Source organism: Neoarius graeffei, chromosome 4, assembly GCF_027579695.1.
Source record: "Neoarius graeffei isolate fNeoGra1 chromosome 4, fNeoGra1.pri, whole genome shotgun sequence".
Taxonomy (NCBI): domain Eukaryota; kingdom Metazoa; phylum Chordata; class Actinopteri; order Siluriformes; family Ariidae; genus Neoarius; species Neoarius graeffei.
The window spans coordinates 19,429,574-19,441,916 of NC_083572.1; the positions used below are offsets into that span (position 1 = coordinate 19,429,574).

General features: G+C 40.5%; 1 protein-coding gene across 2 annotated transcripts in view; it reads left to right on the forward strand.

The window, feature by feature from the left end:
• Nucleotides 1-12,343, forward strand: part of ptprnb (protein tyrosine phosphatase receptor type Nb) — an 84,838-nt gene that overhangs the window by 18,751 nt on the left and 53,744 nt on the right. For both annotated transcript variants that reach the window (XM_060918989.1, XM_060918990.1), the window contains 2 exons: nucleotides 1,070-1,180; nucleotides 1,368-1,473. In XM_060918989.1, the coding sequence (XP_060774972.1) occupies nucleotides 1,070-1,180; nucleotides 1,368-1,473 (217 nt within the window). The remainder of the gene's footprint in view (nucleotides 1-1,069; nucleotides 1,181-1,367; nucleotides 1,474-12,343) is intronic.

Sequence of the window (12,343 nt, forward strand, 5' to 3'; positions counted from 1 at the left end):
GGTTGGCTGTTGTGAAGGGGTTTCTCTTCACCATGGAAATTATTCTGCGATCATCCACTACTGTTGTCTTCTGTGAGTGTCCAGGTCTTTTTGCATTGATGAGTTCACCAGTGCTTTCTTTCTTTCTCAGGATGTACCAAACTGTAGATTTTGCCACTCCTAATATTGTAGCAATTTCTCAGATGGGTTTTTTCTGTTTTCGCAGCTTAAGGCTGGCTTGTTTCACCTGCATGGAGAGCTCCTTTGACCGCATGTTTTCTTCACAGCAAAATCTTCCAAATGCAAGCACCACACCTCAAATCAACTCCAGGCCTTTTATCTGCTTAATTGAGAATGACATAATGAAGGAATTGCCCACACCTACCCATGAAATAGCCTTTGAGTCAATTGTCCAATTACTTTTGGTCCCTTTAAAAACAGGGTGGCACATGTTAAGGAGCTGAAACTCCTAAACCCTTCATCCAATTTTAATGTGGATACCCTCAAATGAAAGCTGAAAGTCTGGACTTTATGTCCATGTCCATTATATAACTATAACTTAAATATGTTTCAGCAAACAGGTAAAAAAACAAAAATTGTGTCAGTGTCCAAATATATATGGACCTAACTGTATGTGACTTTCATTTTTGTTATCACTGTGAACACAATTAATGTATCGTTACGGCATACAGGATATACTTCGACTTTCAATAACGAACCAAAAATCTATGAAATGTAATTCATTATTTTTAAGGGTTGTTTGAGTGTGAGTATTTGATTATTCATTTTGAAGCACTAGTAAGTATTCAAAGCCTTGTAAATGCTGTTTGATTCAGCCCGAGTGATGACTTGTATTAAAACAGCCTGTGACTGTACAAGTAAACATGTTATGTTCTTGGCAACCTTACAACAATATGACTGAGTAAAAAAAAATGTCACCGAAAATAAGAATTGAATAGATGTCATTTGTGGATCATTTATACTCTTTGCAAAATGAGATAGATCGTACAAATCGTCTTAACCAGTTATGCAACATTGTCATATGTGTCACATGTGCATGCATGCCAATATGCTATCTCTGTAATTCCAGATGAGTTGTTTGGGCAGTGTCTTACACAGCAGCAAGAGAGATTTCGCTACAGGGTGACTGCAGGCTTACTGGACAGACTACAATCTTTACTGCAAATGCTCATGAGAAAAGGTCCTTCACACATCATTTCCATAATGTATCTTTAATACTGATTAACCGCAGACACTCCTTTGGATTCATAAGCGGATTCAATGCCATAAGAATAGCACATGATATAAACACCACAAGAAAATGTCACATTCTATCTGCTAACATAAAAAAAATGACAGACATTCGTTTTGTCCAATGTGTTTTGCAGGGCTGACCTGGCAGGATGAAGCCACCCAGTCAGTTGTAGATAAGGAACTTAGCATGGTTGAGAAGATCCCAGTGTCATCTGTTGTGAAGAATGCTCCTTCCTCCAAGTAAGATTTATAGCTACAAAAAGATTTTTTTTTTTTTTGGTATTTTGAGATGCAACTCAAATTACACAATTAAAAGCATAAAGTGACCTATTCATTCTAAAAATACATGGTATGTTCAGTGGTAAGGCCCATTTGTATCTCAGTATTGCATATCAATTTCAGATTCCTCAGTGTTACACATTCCAACACTTATTATTCTATCCACATTCACTGAATATGAGCAATCACGCACTCTGATTGGCTACACTACTACTAGGCTATCAGCTCATATACCATGAGTAGAGAAAAACAAAATGGTGGAACATTTTGCTGAACCAACTGAAGACGAAATACAAACTCTACTCAAAAACAAAACCCCAAACAATAAAAAATACAACAAAATATGGAATAAAAGTATGATAGTATGAACATATCTTTTTTTGTTCAAGAATTATTATTATAGCATTTTTCACAAATTGCTACTATAATTTCGCCGGTTTGTTTACATTCTAAGCGGAAATGATTTTGTCAGACGTTTTGTATAAAGTTTTTATTTATCAAATTTGCAAAAAATAAAAATGCTCTGTTTCTCAAAATCCTGTGAATGTGGATGGAATAAAACAGTTATTCCACTCAATCTCATCATATATGGCTTAGAGCCAACTTGGTGCTACATGTCTCATCAGCTATCAGCTTATGTACAACTTGATTTTGTGGAATAACTGTTAAATATACAGTATCCTGCTTTCATTTCATATGCTGTGTCTTTTTCAGCTCATATTTAAAAAAAAACATGTATTTATGTTTCTGTAAAATTCATACATCTATGCCAAGAAGAAGCATGCCGTAAATCAAATCAAATCAAATCAAGTTTATTTGTATAGCCCTTTTAACAATAAACATTGTCGCAAAGCAGCTTTACAGAATTTGAACGACTTAAAACATGAGCTAATTTTATCCCTAATCTATCCCCAATGAGCAAGCCTGTGGCGACGGTGGCAAGGAAAAACTCCCTCAGACGACATGAGGAAGAAACCTCGAGAGGAACCAGACTCAAAAGGGAACCCATCCTCATTTGGGCAACAACAGACAGCCTGACTATAATATTAACAGTTTTAACAGGTATAACCCCCAACTGTCCTCATGGGGCCGTCCTTCATAGGAGCGGTGCGATAAAACTCCGACCAGACACAGGGCACCAGGATGGATCAAGCAGGTCCGAGGGGCAGAAGAGGCCAGCATCTCAAGCCCAGGATCAACATGTAACTCAGAGGGACAGATTGGGGGGGGGGAAGAGAGAGAGAAAGAAAACACGTTGTTAGGTATGCCCTAAAAATGACAAGTATTAAATCTGTGTGGTAGGCTCGCAGAGACGAGAGTCTTTACATCAGGCATAACACACAACAATGGCATGTTAATATGGTAAAATATATCATGACCTGCTCTGGCTGGATGCTTGATTGGGTGATGGGAGCACACTCCTCAGCAATGATGAGATGCAGATGGGACCCTTAGGGCTGGCCAAGACAATTCAGTTACATTTCACCGGGTCTGGGACATGCGACAGAATGTCTGACGGCTGATTCCCTGCAGGCTACAATAGCCATTCAAGGTCTCCACCCTCTCCACCAAAAGATTTCCTGTTGACTCCATGTAACTCAGAGGGACAGATTTGGGGTGGGGGGGAGGGAAAGAAAACACAGGTGGTTAGGTATGCCCAATGTCACCTGAATAAGTAGGAACAGTATACATATTGCACCGAGTACAAGCAGGGACTCCGGCAACTAACTATGACAGCATAACTAAAAGGAGAGAGCCAGAAGGTAACACAGGCATGAGGGAGCCCCGGGACATAAAGCAGCCAGCCACTACACCGTCAACAAACTCGAGTGAGCAAGCGAGTGGGGACTGACAGCATCCATACATCCCAGTTTACCAAAACACTCTATGTCTGAGGACCCTCCAGATCTACTCCTTTACCTCATAAACACCATTAACAAAAGGCTTGACTAAACAGATATGTTTTCAGCCTAGACTTAAATGCTGAGACTGTGTCTGATTCCCGAACATTACTTGGAAGGCTGTTCCATAACAGTGGGGCTTTGTAAGAAAAGGCTCTGCCCCCTGATGTAGCCTTCACTATATGAGGTACCAGCAGATAGCCTGCACCTTTTGATCTAAGTAGGCGTGGCGGGTCATAGAGGAGCAGAAGTTCACTCAGGTACTGTGGTGCAAGACCATTTAGTGCTTTAAAGGTCAATAGTAGTATTTTATAATCAATACGAAATTTGATTGGGAGCCAATGCAGTGTGGATAAGACAGGCGTGATGTGGTCATATTTTCTAGTTCTAGTAAGGACTCTTGCTGCTGCATTTTGAACTAACTGGAGCTTGTTTATGCACTTATTGGAACATCCAGACAGTAAGGCATTACAATAATGCAACCTGGAGGTAACAAAAGCATGGACTAGTTTTTCTGCATCATGCAATGACATTAAATTTCTTATCTTTGCAATATTTCTGAGATGAAAGAAAGCTATCTGGGTGATGTTATCAATGTGAGTTTCGAATGAAAAACTGGGGTCAATAATCACTCCGAGGTCTTTTACTGCTGCACGTGAAGAAACAGAAAGGCCATCCAGAGTTACTGTGTAATCAGAAAACTTACTTCTAGCTGTATGTGGTCCTAGTACAAGTACTTCAGTCTTGTCAGAGTTAAGCAGAAGGAAATTAATAAACATCCAGTGTCTAATGTCCTTAACACATTCCTCAATTCTATTAAGCTGGTGTCTCTCATCAGGTTTTGCAGAGACATACAACTGTGTGTCATCAGCATAACAGTGGAAACTAATACAATGTTTACGAATAATATCGCCCAGAGGTAACATATATAGAGAAAAAAGCAGTGGACCCAAGGCAGAACCTTGTGGAACACCAAACTTTACCTCAGTACGTCTAGAAATATCACTATTTATATCAACATACTGATAACGATCAGTTAGATAAGACCTGAGCCAGGAGAGGGCCATTCCCTTTACTCCCACAACATTTTCTAGTCTATCCAGAAGAATGGAATGATCAATGGTATCAAATGCTGCACTAAGGTCAAGCAACACAAGTAGCGAGACACAGCCCTGATCAGACGCCAACAGTAGGTCATTTACTACTTTAACCAGTGCTGTCTCTGTGGTATGATGAGGTCTAAATCCTGACTGATACATTTCATGGATGTTATTCCTATGTAAATATGAGCATAACTGCTGTGCCACAGCTTTTTCAAGGATCTTGGAGATAAAGGGGAGGTTTGATATTGGCCGATAATTGGACAGCTGACAGGGATCAAGGTCAGGTTTTTTAATCAGGGGTTTGATAACTGCTAGTTTAAAGGATTTGGGTACATAGCCAATCATAAGAGAAGAATTTATTATTTTTAGAAGCGGTTCAATTACTCCAGGCATTATCTGTTTGAATAGATGTGTCGGTAAGGGATCTAGTACACAAGTTGAGGCTTTTGATGTAGAGATTAATGAAAGTAATTCAGTTTCTTTTAGGGGAGTAAAACATTCTAACTGATGATCTGATACAGTTATATTGTCAACTACAAGGTCACTTTCATTGTCTAACCTTAAATTAGTAGTTTGAATTTTTTGTCGGATATTCTCAATTTTGTCATTAAAAAAATTCATGAAGTCGTTGCTACTACATACTGCAGGTGTGCATGTGTTGATAGTGGACTTATTCCTGGTTAATTTTGCTACAGTATTAAATAGGAATCTAGGATTATTTTTGTTATCTTCTATTAGAGAGGAGAAATATGTTGATCTCGCAGCACTAAGAGCTTTTCTATACTTCAGGAAGCTCTCCTTCCAAGCTAATTTGAACACTACCAATTTTGTTTGACGCCATTTACGTTCCAATTTTCGAGTGGTCTGTTTTAATGTGCGAGTGTCATCATTATACCAGGGTGCTAATTTTTTGTCTCTGACCATTTTCCTTTTTAGAGGAGCTACATTATCTAAAGTATGGCGGAATGTTGACTCTAAGCATTCAGTTGCCTGATCAAGTTCTGCAGGGGCTGACAGTGACCCAATCAAAGTTGACAGCTCTGGGAGATCATTTATAAAGCTCTGTGCAGTAGTTGACGTGAAAGTACATTTAATACAGTAGCGTGGTGAGGTGCATATATTATTACTCAGACATATTTTGAATGAGATGAGACAATGATCTGAGATAACGTCAGACTGTGGAAGTATGACTATATTGTCTACGTTTAATCTGAATGTTAGTATTAGATCAAGGGTGTGACCACCATTATGGGTCGGTCCTATGACATTCTGCTTAATCCCGACTGAATCTAAGATGGACACAAACGCTGTTTTTAAAGGGTCTTCTGGGTTATCGAAGTGAATATTAAAATCTCCGACAACTAAAGCTTTGTCTAAGGAAATAACCAGATCTGAGATAAAATCTGCAAATTCAGAAAGAAACTCAGAATATGGCCCCGGGGGCCTGTAAATAATAAGCAATGGAATTAACTGGGTAGACTTATTTTTCGAGGCTACATACATTATATGAGTATGAAGAACTTCAAATGTATTAAATTTATAACCAGGTTTGTGTGTTACACCTAGATAATCGTTATAAATAACCGCGACGCCTCCTCCTCTGCCAGGTAGACGAGGCTGGTGTATATAACTGTATCCAGGAGGACTCGCTTCATTTAATGCTATATATTCATTTGGCTTAATCCATGTTTCTGTTAAATCAAGTGAATCACCTCAAGAAATCAATTTTAAAACTCCATCAGCTCCTGTTACACTCTCTCTCAAATGTGTGAATTCAGTTCACACAGGTAAGCATAATGTAACACTCCAACCAAACCTGACCATGGTCTTGTATGGACAATACATTGCCCTAATCACAGCAGTGTTGTAATCGAGTCACTAAACCTTGAGTCCGAGTCCAGTCTCGAGTCCCCAGTGTTCAAGTTTGAGTCAAATCCAAGTCGTTCAAGAACATTTCGACTCCAGTCCGAGTTGAGTCCAACACTCCAACCGCACCATTTGATGGTGGCTGTTTCAGCGCCATTAACATGAGTTTGTTCCTGAACATGATGTATGAACAGGTGAATGTACATTCTCTTTGTCAGGGAATGTGAAGTATTCTGTCAGAGATGGTTGGGAGATGGATGTAAGTGCAGAAGGTGTATTTATTAATACAAGTGAAGACAGGTAAACAATCCAGAACGGCAGGCAAAATCGTGAAACAGGCAATAGGTCGAGCGAGGCACAAACAGGCTATCATAGACTCGGCAGAATCAAAGACGAGAAACAGGAAATCAGGGATCAGGAAACTAAACAAGAAAATAAGGCTTGCTAATGTTTCAGCAACGCAACTCAATACTTCACAAAGTAAGTGTGTTTTCACAGTCTTTATATAGGCACGCTGATTGCGCCTTAATCCTATGCAGGTGTGAGTCGTTGCCCAAGAGTCTATCTGATGCACACGCCAAAGTGCGCAGGTGTGGCACACTTGCACGAAATTAGTGCAAAAATTAATGTAGATATAAATATCTTATGGCAGATTATTATGGCATGTTGCAAAAAAATAAAGAAAAAATCCAAGTCATCGCCTCCGATTTATGAGTTCAAGTCCGAGTCATCAGTGCTCAAGTCCAAGTCGAGTCACAAGTCCTTAAAATTAGGGCACGAGTTGGACTCAAGTACTACAAGCCTGAATCGCAGTCCATTTTCATACCATACTGTTGCCCTGGCCTGCTAGACTAATTAATTAAAAACAATAGCCCATACCAGTCAGCCTTATCCTCTCAGATGTCTGTGTAACTCCATAAGTAAAATCTCTAGGGATGTATCCTGTGTCATCCATATCTATTTACCATGACTTCTTCCCTCCTGTCTTCTTCCGCCTCAGCAAAAACAAACAGGAGGATGACTAGCTGAATAACAGGTAAAGGCAAGTACGTTCCTTCAGATTATATTTGCAAACAAGTACAATTTAATTTTGGGACTTCCATACGGATAGCAGCACTATAAAGCACTATAGGCTCCCAGGAAAAATCCTCAGTCTCGTTGGTCTTGATTTCTCAACTCTTGATCTCTTAGCTTTCCACTTCCGTTTATATCTCAAAACAACCTAACATTGTATACAACATGAAAGAATGCATGTCCAAGCTCCCACTTCCAGGGTGAATAAGTCAGTCCTCATTAACACCCAAGTCATCCATCCATTATCCATAACTGCTTATTAACTAACTGCAGGGTCACAGGCAAGCTGGAGCCTATCCCAGCTGGTGAGAGGCGGGGTACACCCTGGACAAGTCACCAGGTCATCGCAGGGCTGACACATAGAGACAAACAACCATTCACGCTCACAGTCACCAATTACGTAGCCTAACCTGCATATCTTTGGATTGTGGGGGAAACCGGAACACCCGGAGGAAACCCACGCAGACACAGGGAGAACATACAAACTCCACACAGGAAGGCCCCCACCGGCCACTGGGCTCGAACCCAGAACCTTCTTGCTGTGATGCGACAGTGCTAACCACTACACCACTGTGCCGCCCGTACACCCAAGTCATCTATCTTGAAATATACATGTCATTAAATAACAAGCCCATATACAGTAATTTTATCCATGAAAAACATCATCATCATCAGGTAAAACTAATGACTAATAAAACTAATGACTTTAGATGAATGTTTTGATTTAAAAATTTTGGTCTCAATCTCTAATTCCATTCTCATCCTTCTTCACATGTATTAATTTTAATTTTAATCATCTTTTGATTCTTATGTCTAGCTTTCATTCTCTTTCAGCTAGGGATGCACTCATCTCATTCATCTCATTATCTCTAGCCGCTTTATCCTTCTACAGGGTCGCAGGCAAGCTGGAGCCTATCCCAGCTGACTACGGGCGAAAGGCGGGGTACACCCTGGACAAGTCGCCAGGTCATCACAGGGCTGACACATAGACACAGACAACCATTCACACTCACATTCACACCTACGGTCAATTTAGAGTCACCAGTTAACCTAACCTGCATGTCTTTAGACTGTGGGGGAAACCGGAGCACCCGGAGGAAACCCACGCGGACACGGGGAGAACATGCAAACTCCACACAGAAAGGCCCTCGCCGGCCCCGGGGCTCAAACCCAGGACCTTCTTGCTGTGAGGCGACAGCGCTAACCACTACACCACCGTGCCGCCCAGGGATGCACTGATAAAATATATATAACATATAATTTTATAGCCCTGTGATGACCTGGCGACTTGTCCAGGGTGTACCCCGCCTTTCGCCCGTAGTCAGTTGGGATAGGCTGTGACCCTGTAGAACAGGATAAAGCGGCTAGAGATAATGAGATGAGATATAATTTTTTTTTTTTCAGGCCAAGTACATGTTTTTGGTACTGTATGATACTGATATCAACCTACTTACTGTGAATATAAAAAAAGGAAAAATAAAATCTTACAATAACTGGGTTGCATAAGTATGCACACCTCTAAACTAATTTGTTGTTGAAGCATCTGTTGATTTTATTACACCAGTCACATCTTGACTTGGGAATATTTTCCTTGAAAATACTCTTCCTTGAAAATGTGGTCTAGAGCTGTCAAAATTTGCTGGTGTCTCCTGTGCACAGCCCACTTCAGGTCACCTCACAGCAGGCTTGTAGTACTCGAGCCCAGGACTCTGACTCGAATCTGACTTGTGCCCTGATTTTAAGGACTCGTGACTTGACTTGAACTTGAGCACTAATGACTCAGACTCGTGCATTAACTGCATTTGGACTCATAAATTGGAGATGAGGACTCAGATTTTTTCTTTATTTTTTGTAACATGCCATAATAATTTGGCATAAGATATTTATATCTACATTAATTTTTATACTAATTTTTTGCAAGAGAATTCACATTCACCTGTTCATACATCATGTTCAGGAACAAACTAACGTTAATGGTGCCAAAATGCCTGGAGAGAATGCTCCTAGGATTGTCCGCTTTGCTTATTTCGACTTCTCGGGCAGTGGGGAAAAAATGTGCTGCTATGTGTTCCATATGTAGAAGAACTATCGAGGAGATGACGGGGACAACCTCGAACTCCAATTGTCATTTGGCAAGACTCCACCCAGAGAAATAAGTGACACGCTATGTTCATTGCTCTGTTGATAGCGGGGCTTGCTTGCTGACCAATGAACTAGCTAATGTTAACCCTCTCTCATGTTATTTGTCCTGTTGATAGTGGGCGGGGCTTGCTGAGCAATGAACAAGCTTTTTATCTGTAGCCTATTAACTAAAATGGGGCAGTCGAGCAGTAATGTTAGTCCAACACAGTAACAAACGGTTTCACATAAAGGCAGCAACAGCCACCGTTAAATGGTGCGGTTGGAGTCTTGTTCTCGGACTCGACTCGGATCAATAATGGACTCGACTCGAAATTTTCTTTAATGACTCGGACTTGAACACTGGGGACTCAAGACTGGACTGAGACTCGAGGTTTAGTGACTCGACTACAACACTGCCTTACGGATTTTCTCTCAACTTCATGTCTGGGCTCTGGTTCAGCCATTCCAAAATGTTGATCATTTGGTGAAACCATTCTTTTGTTGACTTTGGATGGATGCATTGCATTGCTATTGTGCTGAAATAGGAAATTCATCTTTATTGTTCTAGTAGATGCCTGAAGGCTAAGGAAACATAGTCCCAAAGCATGATGCTGCCGCCACCACACTTCTCTGTGGATACAGTGCTCTTTTGGTGATGTCCTGTATTGTGGGTTTTTTTTTCTCCTTTTTTAAATTTGCATGTACAGTGGTGCTTGAAAGTTTGTGAACCCTTTAGAATTTTCTATATTTCTGCATAAATATGACCTAAAACATCATCAGATTTTCACACAAGTCCTAAAAGTTGATAAAGAGAACCCAGTTAAACAAATGAGACAAAAATATTATACTTGGTCATTTATTTATTGAGGAAAATAATCCAATATTACACATCTGTGAGTGGCAAAAGTATGTGAACCTTTGCTTTCAGTATCTGGTGTGACCCCCTTGTGCAGCAATAACTGCAACTAAACGTTTGCAGTAACTGTTGATCAGTCCTGCACACTGGCTTGGAGGAATTTTAGCCCATTCCTCCGTACAGAACAGCTTCAACTCTGGGATGTTGGTGGGTTTCCTCACATGAACTGCTCGCTTCAGGTCCTTCCACAACATTTCCATTGGATTAAGGTCAGGACTTTGACTTGGCCATTCCAAAACATTAACTTTATCCCTCTTTAACCATTCTTTGGTAAAACGACTTGTGTGCTTAGGGTTGCTGTCTTGCTGCATGATCCACCTTCTCTTGAGATTCACTTCATGGACAGATGTCATGACATTTTCCTTTAGAATTCGCTGGTATAATTCAGAATTCATTGTTCCATCAATGATGGCAAGCTGTCCTGGCCCAGATGCAGTAAAATAGGCCCAAACCATGATCCTGCCACCACCATGTTTCACAGATGGGATAAGGTTCTGATGCTGGAATGCAGTGCTTTCCTTTCTCCAAACATAACGCTTCTCATTTAAACCAAAAAGTTCTATTTTGGTCTCATCCGTCCACAAAACATTTTTCCAATAACCTTCTGGCTTGTCCACGTGATCTTTTGCAAACTGCAGACAAGCAGCAATGTTCTTTTTGGAGAGCAGTGGCTTTCCCCTTGCAACCCTGCCATGCACACCATTGTTGTTCAGTGTTCTCCTGATGGTGGACTCATGAACCTTAACATTAGCCAATGTGAGAGAGGCCTTCAGTTGCTTAGAAGTTACCCTGGGGTCTTTTATGACCTCGATGACTATTACACACCTTGCTCTTGGAGTGATCTTTGCTGGTCAACCACTCCTGGGGAGGGTAACAATGGTCTTGTATTTCCTCCATTTGTACACAATCTGACTGACTGTGGATTGGTGGAGTCCAAACTCTTTAGAGATGGTTCTGTAACCTTTTCCAGCCTGATGTGCATCAACAACGCTTTTTCTGAGGTCCTCAGAAATCTCCTTTGTTCGTGCCATGATACACTTCCACAAACATGTGTTGTGAAGATCAGACTTTGATAGATCCCTGTTCTTTAAATAAAACAGGGTGCCCACTCACACCTGATTGTCATCCCGTTGATTGAAAACACCTGACTCTAATTTCACCTTTAAATTTACTGCTAATCCTAGAGGTTCACATACTTTTGCCACTCACAGATATGTAATATTGGATCATTTTCCTCAATAAATAAATGACCAAGTAGAATATTTTTGTCTCATTTGTTTAACTGGGTTCTCTTTATCTACTTTTAGGACTTGTGTGAAAATCTGATGATGTTTTAGGTCATATTTATGCAGAAATATAGAAAATTCTAAAGGGTTCACAAACTTTCAAGCACCACTGTATGCACTGAACACCCTGCCTCATAGACCAGACAGATATTGTTGTTGTCACATGCAGGAACTGACCCATACTTGTCAGATATTCCTGCAGCTCTTTTAATGTTGCTCTAGGTCTCCTCACAACCTCCATGACAAGTATTCATCTTGTCCTTTTGTAAACTTTGGACTGATGTCCTGTTCTTGGTAATTTTACTGTGGTGCTTCATTTTCTCTCATGCTGATGATGGAATGTGTTCTATGGTGCATCTAAAGTCTGGAATTTCATTTCAACCTCTTTCCTGATTGACACGTTTCAACAGTGAGATCAGTCTTGATATAGAATCATGTTTTGGAGAGAATTCTGGTAGTGATTGGGATTCTTATATGTTGGATGAAAGGGCAGATGATTATCAAGGAAATTCCGGAGTAAACGGTTATCTTTTTGAGCCCCCAAGATGAGAAACAAATGCCAGT